At 44.1% G+C, this 13,856-nt stretch overlaps 1 protein-coding gene and 1 non-coding gene across 7 annotated transcripts; both read right to left on the bottom strand.

The window, feature by feature from the left end:
- Positions 1-1,911: 1,911 nt before the first annotated feature.
- kctd17 (potassium channel tetramerization domain containing 17) lies at positions 1,912-8,967 on the bottom strand. Of its 6 annotated transcripts, XR_002838569.2 has the most exons (8): positions 8,398-8,965; positions 4,848-4,956; positions 4,590-4,681; positions 3,962-4,060; positions 3,732-3,857; positions 3,093-3,218; positions 2,215-2,245; positions 1,912-2,090 (listed from the first exon to the last, which is right to left on the bottom strand). XR_002838569.2 is itself a non-coding variant. In XM_023814420.2 (7 exons), the coding sequence occupies exons 1-6, from the start codon at positions 8,758-8,760 to the stop codon at positions 2,216-2,218; spliced, it is 819 nt and encodes a 272-aa protein (XP_023670188.2). In that variant the 5' UTR covers positions 8,761-8,966; the 3' UTR covers positions 1,912-2,090; position 2,215. The 6 variants fall into 6 exon arrangements, 5 of the variants coding, with proteins under 5 accessions (XP_023670188.2, XP_023670183.2, XP_023670186.2 ...); XM_023814420.2 differs by lacking the exon at positions 3,093-3,218 and having other exon boundaries at positions 8,398-8,966; XM_023814415.2 differs by having other exon boundaries at positions 1,912-2,245.
- Positions 8,968-12,796: 3,829 nt separating this feature from the next.
- trnar-ccu (transfer RNA arginine (anticodon CCU)) lies at positions 12,797-12,869 on the bottom strand. The gene has a single exon. It is a non-coding gene; the product is annotated as a tRNA-Arg (tRNA).
- Between the last annotated feature and the right edge of the window lie 987 nt (positions 12,870-13,856).

Consider the following 13,856-nt stretch of genomic DNA (forward strand, 5'->3'; position numbering starts at 1 on the left):
GCAAAAGGGATGAGGGGTGCCTTTCGTGACAGATCAAAACGACAAACGCAAATAACAATATGAACATAAATTTACATTTTTATTTAAAACTATACACTGGGCAAAATAAGAACGAAACAAATGCACCTAGACAGACTGCAGACTACACAGATCACATTACAGTAGAACGTCCATAACAAACAACAGAATCTTCCCTGTATTCTTCCCTCCATTTTCAGTACATACCCAGGAGGGTTGAAACAGTTGCAAATGAAAGAGCAAAATAAATACCCCAAGCTGACACAATACAGGTCAAATAAATAGTTATTACAGAGTAATAAACTGTAGCAGTAGCAACCATAATACTTGTATATTACTTATCTGACCTCAGCTGGGTTTGCACCGAGGCAGTTTACTGCGGGTCACGCGATTCGCCCCTTTCAAGTGCTCACACTCCCAGCACAGCGTGTACATGCAGACGCTGTCACGTGAAACCACCTGACCCTGCCAGTTACCATGACAACACCTTCACCTCCACGTCTCGGGCACAGAGGTAGCTGACCAGCACTGCGCGGTTGAAGATCTACCCCCTGAGGACACCACCCGCAGGCCCCCCCCCCCCCCCCGGATCCAACATCCATGGAGTCATTTCCCGAGTCGAGCCCCGGGGGTTGTCTGCGATGTTCGAAATCACATTCCGCTGGAGCTCACAGGGATGACGGGTTCCATGAGACCATCACTCAAAACAAAGTGAAGAAGACAGTTTCCGGACCATGAACCATAAACAAACATCAACTCTGAGTCCTCCTTGACCCGGGTGTGAGGAACACGTGTCAGACTGCTACTGATCAGCAACAAAAAAAGTAACGCACGTCAAACTGCTATTGATCATCAACAAAAAACAAAAACAAGTTTGTCTTCTTTCAGGCTGGACAATAGGGCTCAGATCACTTCCATGTGTATTCAATAACACAACACGTACACAGAGACATGCAAACCCTCTGCGCGTCAAATCACAAACCCACCTCTTGCCGCTGCTGCCGTTTCCATCAACAGTTCAAAAAGTTCATTTTTTTTTTTGCTTCTTTTCAAGGCACCTAATAATCCATATTGCTAGTTGACGACAAACTCGGCTGATTGTTTTAGTGCCTTTCTTTGATTCATGGTGGCTACAGAACTCAAAAACACCATTTGCACCGACCGACCGGCCGACGGCCATGATCCAAATGCTGAAGACGCATGAACAAGAAGCGTCTTTCCACCTAGACGTCTAGAAGGGGATTGTCTTAGTTTACGTGTCAGTGGACTTGACTGAAGGGCAAAGTGATTGCACAAGTGGGAGAACCACCTTTTTCACGTATGTCTTATAAAGGATTTTAATTTCTTCACTTTCCCTTATTTCTTGTTCTAGTTCTTTGATTGCTTTGCTACTGCAGCAATCAGAGCATTATCATGACTCCCTGTATCAGGAATAACAAAGAAATCCAGCCTGGAACGATGTAGTTTAGCTTCTTCTTGGCATGAGGGTGGGAAAACAGCATTAGGTACAACCTGCTTGTCGCTGGCCTGGTGGATCTGTCCAGATTATAGCTTCCACAGTATCAAACTTGGGATGACTGCAGCAGCTGAGCTGAACATCACCTTGAAAGCCTGGACACTGGACCTCTAAGCTCTTTGGATCGTTGACTGGAAAGAACATTTATTCGTATAATTCTACCTCTGGAAGATTCTTTTTCCATCCAGGAATCCGGGCTCCAAAATTCAATAAACAGTCGTTCTATAAACAAGTCTGAAAGTTCTACATTGAACATTCTACATTCTCAACCACTCAGCGCTCTCAGTGTCACACGCTGTAATAACAACTCACTCTATGGAAGAGCCAGATGTGCATCCTTAATACTCATCCCTTACTGGAATTAAAGACCACTGCAGTACTGTACATATATATTTTACGTTCAGCACAATTTACACATTAAAGGTGACACGACTGGGGAAACACAGTTCAGATTGCTACACCCATTTTAAAAAAAAAGCTCACACACACACACACACATACCTTTCACATTTTGATGGGGAGAGTGTGGGGTTTGGCTTTCTGAGAAAAATATTGGCTATTTTTTAAAGAAAAGGTGAGAAGGACAGAAATCAACAACAACAACAGCATCAACCCCATAACAAAACACTCTGTAATGAAATATTTAACAAAGGACAGACACAAACAAAATGTCTCCTCACTCTATATTCGGGATCCGTGGATTTGGAAAAGCTGAAAAACAAGTCAAAAGAGTGGGGGTTAAGGGGGTGGGGGTTAAGGGGGTGGGGGCCACTGATTAAATGAATTCCATTTATCTAATTACTACCTGAAAACTCTGCGCTATAACTCAACACAAAATATTCTCATTTGCCACCAGTATGATTTTTTTAGGGTGCAATGACTGCAAAGACATGGTGAATTCAAGCTGATGGAGAAATGGGAAAAGAATTAGAGAGGCCTGCTAATTCACAACACCGGTGGTGTTTACGTACTGCGTCAATGTCAAAGATCCGGCCTCTATTGGCTAATCTCATCTCCTTAATCTCCGTATGAGTAGCAAACTCCACTCTGCTTGCTTGTCCACCCGATTCACCAAATGTCACTTAATATTGAAAATGCCGAACACATTTGCAAAAACATGGAGCTTTTTAAGACTGCCATCAGTATTTCTGCACTAGACTGGCATTAACTGGAAACGCTCATTCAGGAAGCGCTCTGACGAATCACATCCTCTCGAGCAGATGTAATGCCATGGACCAATCAGAGCTCTCGCCAGCGAAAGGGCTCAACATTCCGCTTCAGCCGCCATCTAAGAATAGCGCCTTAGCAATCAGCAGAACAATAACTGTTATTCATACCAGTTCCCTATCACTGCTGGGAATGCTACCTTCCTGCTCTGAGTATAATATTATTTCTATTTCCTCCTTAATCTATGGAGTTTGTGGCCAGCGTAGGCCAGGGTATCTGCCTCTCATCATTTTCCTAGGGAGCAGAACGGAGCGCCTTAGGAATCCTGGCAGCCAGCCTTGACACCATTCCTGCACCTGCCCACAGCGAACACCCCAGAAGCGTTCCTCACCCATTCGTCTCAAACCACGCCAAAGACCGTTAGTCTCTAATCCACTCGCCGGGGGGAAGCATTTTGCGCTCCCTCTGCCTCATCCCTCGCTCCATCCTCCTTCTCCTCCTCCTGCACTTCCAAAGGCTTGTACAGTTGAAGGGAGGAAATCAAAACAGACGACAAAAAAAAAAGAAAAAAAAAAAAGGCCAAGACACTGAATGAGAATTGAGGCAAATGAGTGACAGTGATTGCAGGATTTTGTTTTTTATGAAATGTCACACAAATGCAGCGGCCTGGAATGACAGGGTGGGTTGGTCTTCGCTTACGCATGGAAACACACGCCACACACAAGCAACATACTGCACTGCTAGCAGTCTGCCTATATAACACGATATTTACATGCAATTCATGTATCAGAAGTACTGATTATATAACAGGGAACCACAACTAGGGGGCGCCAACTTACGTCCTTTACTCAACTATTGAAAGACTCCAAGTCATATAAGAACTGGAGTTTTTCTACTGGGACAGAAGCTGTGACCTTGGGTGTTCTGACCTGGCTGCTACATTCTATTCCCAGCATGCTCTGGTGCAGCTCCAGCAATGCAGTGCAGTGCGAGTGTGCGGGGCGGAGCCTATTTCCATGCGCTGCCTGACCTTGGTCTTGTGGCTCTGCTCGGTACCCAGACCGCCCCCGGGCGTGTGCAACTCCTTGGACACCACGCACAGGAACTCAGCCTGGTCCTCCGTGCCGTAGCTGTACGACGAGCCGATGTTCACCATCTGCCCGAGCGGAGGGAGGGAAGGGGGCAGCTCAGAACCAGCCAGGATGGACGGGGTGCTCTTCCGGTGAAATGGGGCACCGGATACTGGTGACGAGGACCAACCTGCTCGAATTTCCAGCCGTCCGACATGGTCGAGACCATCTGGGTGAGCTCTTCCTCCTGACACTGCAGCACCCGATACACGTGCTTGGGGGGCACCTGCTGGAGGGAGGTGGGGGGTCAATAGGGAAAGAAAAGGAGACAGTAAGCGAGGCAGGGAAGACAGGGTGAAAGAAGGGAATAAGAGGGGAACAAGTGGTTTCTGGAGAGTAGAGAGAGAGGGGAAGAGGGCAGACAAGGGAAGGAGGAAGAAAGAAATGGATGGAGCAGTATGGAAGGAAAGAAGGTCAACAGCTGAGACACAGGAAGACCAAACAGGGCAGAATAAGAGGCGAACAAGCAAAAGTGGATGAAAAGTACAGTGGAGGTGCTTGACACAAGTGCAAAATGGAGTGTGGCTCAGCGGGTTAGGACCCTGTGCCTGTGATCAGGTCAGCGGTTCAAATCCCAGGCTCAGCAGTGTGGTTTATCTTTGGATAAGGCCCTTAACCCCCACTAATCACTCCACACACTGGATGTCTCTGCTTTCCCTCAAACATGTACATCGCTGTGGATAGAAGTGCTGGCTAAATTTGAGTTTTTTTGAAGACTGTGCTTCCTTGGAGGGCCGCATGACCCAGGAGCGCATCACCTGCGCTGCCTTGCAGTCGCGCTCCAAGATCCTCTCCTTGATCAGCTTGATCAGCGGCGTGATGTTATAGAACTCCGCCTCCTCCAGGACACCTGGCCTCACGATAAAAACAAAAGAAATATGACCGTTAATGAAGGGGACCCAGAGCAGGAAGGGGGAAATCATTAATGATGCAGCGGCAGGCTTCTGTCCAGCCAGAAATAAAGAGGTGTAAGACATGCTAAAAGCTAGCCGCCTGGACGCTAGCTTGTCCCAGACCTTCCTCAGCCAGCTCCTTGTTGTAGACCAGCTTGCCATGTCGCAGGTAGTTGAGAATGGGGCCGAAGTAGGTCGGGTCTCGGTCTATCACATAAGCGCCGGTCTCATCCTGTCAGAGCGAGAAAAGGGCGTGACTCACCGGCAGCGACATTAGCGTTAGCGCTCGGCATTAGCGTTAGCGCTCGGCATTAGCGTTAGCGCTCGGCATTAGCGGACAGGCCCGCCAAGCACATGCAGGCACACGTGCTAGTGATGGTGAAATCGTTCCAAAAGAAATCGCGAGGAAAGGCAGGGCAGAAGAAGGAGCGCGTGGGGGCACAGGCGTGTAGGTCTTAGTCAGAGAGAAGAAGGGGGCGGAGAGTGGGAGCAAGCAGAAAACAAAAGAATAAAGATAAAAATTTGACCGGACCCTGCGGTTCCAAGACCCACAGCACTCCCATAGGGAACTTTGCTATGGAGACACTGAATTGACAACACAGTGTTTTATACAACATCTCCAAAACATGAGAGCGAGGACCAGAGACAAAGACAAAGACATCACGTGATATTTAGAATATACTGTACATTGGCCAGTCAGCCCTCAGCAGGACCAGCAGTTAGAAGATAAATGGTGTTTATGAGACTGAACCATGAGCGCAGATACTATATTACAGAAGAGGAAATCAGACTGAAGGGAATAAGCGCAATTTCACAGACGTACAGTGATCGGGAAGAGGAGCCGAGGGGCTGAAGGAGGGAGCACAATGAGAGGGGTGAGGGGAGCAGGTCCGCTGCCCAAATAAGGGTGAAACCAAACAGGGGACAAAGAACCAAAACAGATGGAATGGGAGTCAACAGGGAATGCATCCCCCATCCCCATCAGCCCCAGGAGCAGCCCCCCCCCCCCAGCCTCGGTGAATCCGCCCCTGCCGGAGGGACCTTGCTTGACAACAGATGCAACAAGACTAACAAGCTCCACCCTACGATACCCATGTGCTCCCAGAACTCTACTGTATCCCAGGGGTGCGGCCTGATGAGTAAGGCTGCAGGTAAGCAACACACACACACACACACACACACACACACACACACACACACAGAGGTAGAATCAATCACTGCCCATATGCTATATATATTATATATATATATTAGAATTTAGTGATCATTGCTAACACACCACAGCACACAGTGCGCAACAACGAAATGTGTCCTCTGCATTTAACCCATATGTGACTTTCGTGACATAGCAGGGGGCAGCTAATTCAGCGGCCGGGGAGCAGTGCTTGGGGGCGGTACCTTGCTCAGGGTACCTCAGTGGTGCCTTGATGGTCGGGGATTCGAACCAGCAATCTTTCAATTACAAGTGCGCTTCCCTAACCATCAAGCCACCACTGCCCACAAATCTTAGGTTCCACCGAGATTTGAACTCGGATATGCTACTAGTATCAAATACATGTATGGGTGCCCCTTGCCATTTCATTGGGCGACGTCCCGACGAATCCATCACAAGTTGAAAATATCATTGTCGAGTATGAATATGATGTTATGAGTAAATAATATACCTACTGTCACTGAATAGGTAAATAAATATTTACTGTAGCCATGGCAATACCAGTCATTGAAAGGTACATAAAGTAATACAAGTTTAAATTAATTAGACACAGAAAATACACTGCTAAACACTGTATGAGGCGTTTACACTTGTGATCACTACAGAGTCTTTAACTGTGGCTGCTAGGATGCCACCATCACCTGACATCGGTAGAGAGTATCGTACGTATGCCACCCTAAGAACAAATCGAAGGATTCAAAGGATACAGAGTATGTATCGTTATTGCACCATTGTAACGTCAAAATATCGTAAATCGATCGTAATGTGAACCATCGTAAAGCGAGGAGCATCTGTATCTGTCTTTCACCTCCCCTCCTCTCTGACTATGTCTATCTCAATAATTTATCAAAAACCTGGTTTTAAATAGGCCCAGCGTGCGGAATTCTCAAATTCTAGAACATTCCTTTTGAACTCCCTTACTACAAAACTCCTATTTTCACAGTCAGATCAGCCTTCTGTGTATCCTAAAAAAATCCACCAGGATCACAAGGATAGTGGTGACCCCAGCGAGCCAAAAGCGGCCTCGTTGTCCAATCGCTCAAAGGAAAGGCCATGGTGGATTTTATGGCAAAGAGATTCAGGAAGCGGTTCCTTCCATGCTCACGTCATGACACGATTAGCTGGCTCCACTCCCACAGAGAGGTGGGCTTGTGGCTAAATTTGTTTTTTTGACCGCTGATGCCCACTCACAGTTGATGCAATGGTTGAAACTAACCAAACGACGGAAGTGTTTGGGGGGAAAAAAAGCCAATGACAGACACAGAAGACGCCTGGCCAATGAATGCTGTATTAGACAGGCAAGCAACAATCACGTCTAGACAACAAAAAACAATACATTTTTTTAAATTAGGTCATAATTGGGTGAAGTTTGGTAATTCATAGACAAGTCATGACAAGAGTTGGTATGTGGCTGGGAGATGCACAGCTATTTCTAACTCTCTTACACATTTTCCGTAACCATATCGAGACTTTAAAGCGAAGGGCTATCATCTCTTAAAATCATCACCAGACGAACAGCAGCTACCGTGTCAAGGCCGGCCAAGGTGGCCGGAATCTCAGGGAAACCGGACACACGGATGGTGAGAGAACGCGGGACATAACCAACCAGAGCCACAGCTATTCCCTGACGTGTTTTTGGGATGGCTTCTCAACCAGCCAATAATAAAACATTGGTTCTCAACTCCAGTCCTGGGGACCAACTGTTACTTGCTGATTGAGAGGCTAAGGATCAGGATCGCCCCCCCTGGTTCAGAGCTATGAATTGTGTCAGTTGCCTTGGGAAAAACTCAGTATTTAAACGTAAAAGTTGGGCATGACTGAGCTCATTGTGAGCTCAACTGTGGAAAAAAAATACTGGTGAAGGGTAGAGAAAAACGATATCTAGAGGCTACTAATGTCCACAACGGAAAAAATGCAGTGCAATGCAGAGGATAAGTCAAAGGAAAATGGAAGGGCATCAGGACAGACAGCTAATATTACTGTCAGGCAAACACTGGAGGAGACAGTGGAACTGCGATGTAATTTTGTTTTGAGGAGAACGAGACGAGCACAAACGGACACTATTGCGTGTAAGTGAAGGAAAAGGCTCCATCAGTTTCAGCGCCGGTGAAGGTCATTCACCATTCACAAGCTACTGCTATTCAGAAATACATTCCACTTAAGAACGGCTTCAGAAAGACACACGTACGCGCACACGGATGGCTGCATGCATCTTTCCCATGTAAGCTTATTTTAACCGTGTCACAGTTTGGTTTCAGCCACCGAGACAAATGCATGTCATTTTCTCTTCAGTACGAGATAAAAGGAAAATCTCATGTACAAAGAAGAATGTAAACGAACGGAAATGTGCAGGACATGGTGCGCAGCCCCGCAGCCGAAGCAGGGCTGGCAGCGCACGTGCGGCATCAGACGGCCGTGACCTGGACCGCAGGGTTCGGACATCGGTCCGTCTCGCCTTACCGTATCCGAGTGCAGGTCCTGCTGCTGGCAAAGACGGTACAGAAACGAGGTCTGCTCCTTCAGCAGAGTTTGCCGCGTCGTGAGGAACACTGTACCGCCGACGTTCAGGCGGACCCATTTGCCATTGTTGCCAGCCGCGGTGGCGATCCCGACCCTCTGCACCGCAGTCTGAGTCTCGGCGGCGTTCGGATCGCTGCTGGTCGGGGATGTTGTAGCCGGGTTCTCGCTTCCCTCGTCTTGGCTGTTATTGTTGTTATTATTATTATTATTATTGTTGTTGTTGCTGTTGCAGTGAGTAGTAGGTGGTAAGCTGACTTCCGACATTGCCTCCAGCACCGGTTTCCGTCGGTCCTCGACTGCCATCAGAATTCAATATTAAGAGATGTACCGGTGAAATAACGTGTCAGCGGTTTTCGGTACCTGCTCGCCTGCCTGTCGCGGTATAGGGAGATCTCCTGCCTCCCTCTCCCGCTGTACAATACTATTCTCCTCCTCCGTAGAAACGCCTACCGCTTTTTGTTGCTCAAAACTGAAGTCTAGGTTAGATCCGTGGTGCATTGTGGTTTTTGTAGTTTCGGGAGTTTTAAAGAGCGTTTTTTAGAAGACAGTCAAAGGAGTGTTGTTAAGGGGACGTTAAGACATCCGACAGTTAACGTAATCTGTCATTTGGAAATTGCTGGTTTGTCAACAACTGCGTTCTGCTTCTTTTATTGTCATGGTGAAATGTTTATTCTTGTATAGAAATGTAGAAGTAGAACATCGTACCCAAATGTACGCCTAACTAGTGTAACACGGCATTTTCAAGTTTCACAGAACTTGATTGATGTTTGCATTTCCATTTTCTTGATGTGTGCGCATAATCTGAACCAATTTACTAAAATAATATGTGTGACGGTGGGATTGCATTTCAGTGGCTTTATCACAAAATTCATAGCTCTTTGGGTAATTAAAATTTTAAATACTTGACATTCTTTAATAACAGGAAAATGGGTCTAATCCATTTCCAGGAACATGCCTCCAACAGCTCTGACTTCCTACGTTCTCAGAATTACTCATTTCCTGGCGGTATGTATTGCAGCATGTACCAGATCGGTCTGCATATACTTAAATGAATTCCATCGAGGACGGGAACGCAAAAAGAAAATGGTTTATAACGCCGAAGATCAAGAACCTCATCAAATAGTTTGACGGCTAGGTAATATCTACAACCAGGTATTATGTAGCATATAATTAATAGAAAAGCAAGACAAATATCTGAACATTCAGAGAAACCGTTAACTCAGCTGTGTTTTATAAAAGCGCTCACATCTGTGTCTTTCAGGCAAGCGTTGTTAGCGCTGGAAATGGTCCTACTGCTGATCCGCAATCGTATAGATGTGACGCTTCGCTCTTCGTGTCACCGCGGTGTGATCGAACCGTAGGCCTGCATTTTTTAAAACGCACCGGTAAATTACAGAAATAACACATCCTTTAGTCTTGAACAGTAGTAGTGATTTTACACACACACACTTGTGACAAAACCAATGTGATCTGAAGTTTAAGCAGTAGAGTGAGACAGTGTGATGCGTTTATGCTGATCTGAATTCCTGCATCATTTCGACATAAAATATGACAGAATCTTCAACGTACTAATAATAGATTCTTATGTAATATGATTATACAAATAACACAGTCTGAACATTCACATACTCCACATGCCCTCCCTAAGGGTAATTGCTATGAATCTCCAGTCCTGTCTTGCACTGGGTACCGTAAGCGAAAAGAAACATACTGAACAATTGTGGTGCAGTCATTCTGCAAGGACATGTGAGTCACTGAACCATCAGCCCAAGACTTTTCCCCAGACTTTTGCCCAAATTTTGCCGATTTAGAGGGGGGGAGATTGGTTGTGAATTTTCTCGAACAGGGCCACCTGGATGATCCAGAAAGACGCTGGAAGAATTTTCTGGAACATATTAACATAAATGGGAAATGTCATTTTTTCCAGACAGGATAGGCTGATTTTATTTAAAGACCCTCAGTCTAATTAATGAGGCAGGTGGTGCGAGTATTATGATTTTGGGATTTGCTCTGTAGCCTCAGGAGAAGAAAAAATGCTTCAGTGTTGTAACTATCAGGGTATCTGCCTGTGAGCTGAAGCTTTGCAGAAGGTGGGTCAAACAGCACGGCGACAATCCTGCTAATGAGCGAATGATTGAAGCAGAATGAGTCATAGTCCTGACCTCAATCTAATTCGAATGTGCCATGACCTGGAGCGAGCGAGGCAGCACGAACGTGCCACTGAGTCCAGTCGGTTCTGCAGAGTGTAACGGAAGAAAAACGCATCCAAGCCTATGAGTTCGATCGATCAGCAGCCACAGCGAACATCTAGCTGCAATTGCTGCTGAGAAAGAGAACATTGCCACGTACCGAGTTTGACGATTCACATACTATTCAGTGTCTAATTATAGCAGGAGAATCCGGTTTTGGCATGTCCATCCATTTGAGCTATTCAGTTAAGTGCTGGTGTGTGCCTCTTTGGGATAGGACTGCGGGCTCATGGTTGGGGAGTCACTGGTTTAATTCCCACGGTGAGTGACGAGCGATGTCACCATTGGGTTGGGGTGACTGTAATATTAGGCTGCTGCCTGTGAGACTTAAATGGATCCAAGGTCAGGATGGCACCTCGAAGCTGATAAGCATTTACATGCTAGGTGTCAGACAGCTTTAGAGAGGGACTGTGGTACGCAAATGCACAGCCTGTTATGAAATATGAATGGGGTGATGTCATGCTCATGTTTATATAGTTTATATAGTGTTTACAGGACACCTGCTGTTTCATTAAGATCACAGCTTGGAATTCTGGGAAAGCCTCGTTTACCGTTTAAGAAAGGTACTCCAATTGATGCAAAAAATCATCCAGCTATATAAACACATAAAGTTTATGTGTGGCTTTAAGTTAATGCAGCTGCTGGGCAAATCAAATTAATAATTCAAACCTTTGACCTCTAACACAGACACAAGCAGAGGAGTGGTCTGTTCTGGGTGCTGTGTGTGTGTGTGTGTGTGTGTGTGTGTGTTTGTAGGGGCACCGATGCTGAAATCCGATCTGGCAAACAACATTGTCAACATGGAGGGGGTCTGATGGGGGAGGTAGACGTGAATAATATCTCTCTTATGGTTTTATTTATTAGTGGTTGGTGGTCACGATTAGCCAGACTATGGAAAGCCAAGGCTAAATAGAAGAGGAGAAACATTCAACGAATCAGAAGCAGGCAGTGTGTCTGTTCCCTTCAAAAGTGAATGTGAAGAAGATATTTCTGGATAAACCCTGAGGGGAGTTTAAAAATGCATTATCTGAAAAGAATTTTTAAATCCAAAGCCTTTTCCCCACATCTGTTCATGTACAGAGAATAACTGACAGGAATACATCTACACACACACACGCACGCACATGTAGGGTATACATATCCTTATGGGGACCGCTCATACACACACACACACACACAGAGGTTTGTAATTATATCTCTGTGGGGACTCTCTATTCATATCTATGGGGAAAACTGTAATGCCAACATGACGACCTTAACCCCTACCCAGCCCTAACCTTAACCATAAATGACCAAACAAAATACGAGACTATTCGCATTTTTAGTTTTTTTATTGCATTCACAGATCGTTGTGGGGACCTGAAAAATGGTCCCTGCAATGTCAAAATAACAGTTTTTTTCTTTCTTACATTGTGGGGAACATTTGGTCTCCACAATGTAATATAAACGTAATCCACACACCCACACACATTCTGCTGTCTGTGTGAATGGTCTTTGCAGTTCAACATAAAGGCTAATGTGCCACCAGAAGGGGTCGCTATTTTCCTTGTCCTATTTCAGCCGAAAACTGCTCCCTCATCCGGTCATTCTGAATCGTTTTTTAAGCATTTACAAATATCCTGACATTTTTTGCGCATCTGATGTTATTTAAAAAAAAAATTAAATCTGCATTTTGTTTTGAGATCTCCTAAATAAATGTCTGTAATGCCTTTTTTACATTTGTATGTTTAAAGTGACATTGCTCAACAGCGGTTATGTTGTCTGCCGCTAAATCGGCTAATTTGATAATAAGATATAAGATTTTTCTCCTGTAGGAGAGAATTAATATTGTCGTTACGGCTACAGTTTTTAATGAGTTTAAGCAGGAACTGAGGTGGATATATTTTTTTTTTTTTACATTATTTTTTGTGAAAAGTCAATCTGTGAAAAATGTTGAGTGATCTAGTTTTTCAGTAGTCTCAGTTTCAGTTTATCAATATTAAATTAAATTTATTAAGTAAAGTAATTAAATATAAGTTTAAAAAAATTATACACGCAATCTGTGAAATAGCTGAAAAATTACGGTTTTCTAATTCATAAACAAAATTGTTCACCCCAGATGGGACTCGAACCCACAATCCCTGGCTTAGGAGGCCAGTGCCTTATCCATTAGGCCACTGGGGCTGGATGAAAAATATTGCACTTTCATAAATATATTACACATACGACATGTCATTTTTTTGTTGTAAGTATTTTTAGTTTATCTTGATTGCTTTGACACATTTTATGAAATATACTTGACATTCTAAAGACTATAAAGAGCATTTATCCAAACAGTTCATGCCTATAGCACAACACTATGGTTTACCTGCAAAAGCCTGTAACTTAACCAAGACAATTAACTCATGTCTCAAGCAAATAATTCCACGAAAATGAAAAGTACAATGACCATTGTTTTAATCATGCTCAGATATATTATCAAAATGTCAGTGTAATTATGCTCCAAAATTATGTATAAAAGTCGGATCTCGCTGTCTCGTTGTCACTGACTGATTTTTTTTTTTTTTAGCAAACGGATGCTAATTCATGTCACCAATTACAACATTGCAACGCTTTGTTTTACAGTATGTAAATTTCACTAGCAAAAGAAAGCACTCGCATGCACATGTAATTTCTTCAGATCTCAAAACACGGAACAATAACAAACAAATAAGTCACACAGCACTGTATAACACGAAAACAGACGGAACAACTAAATCATGTACTTTAGGAACCAAAAATATCCCTATTACTGCAATTTATAGAATAAGCTTATAAATCATTTTGAAAGTTTGGTTAACTGTTTAGCACGTGGTGGCTAAGATATGGTGTAAAAATATTTGCATATATGTACTAAAACATTTGGAAATTTGGGTAAAGCAATGAGAAACTGCTATGCAGTAGTGACATTATGGTGTGTGGTTTACACTCGTTGTTTTGCACATGTTAATTATCATTTAAGAAATGTTCCAGAACAATCGAAAAAACTGACATTAGGTAATTGCAGCATTTTAATTAAGTAGGCTATTTAAGAATAATAATCAGATGATAATCTAAAGCAACATATAATATTACGAAGCCCTTTGTTATTCATTATTAAAAGACTATAAGTGTTTAAGTTTTGTTATATTA

Source organism: Paramormyrops kingsleyae, chromosome 5 (genome assembly GCF_048594095.1).
Source record: "Paramormyrops kingsleyae isolate MSU_618 chromosome 5, PKINGS_0.4, whole genome shotgun sequence".
NCBI lineage: Eukaryota > Metazoa > Chordata > Actinopteri > Osteoglossiformes > Mormyridae > Paramormyrops > Paramormyrops kingsleyae.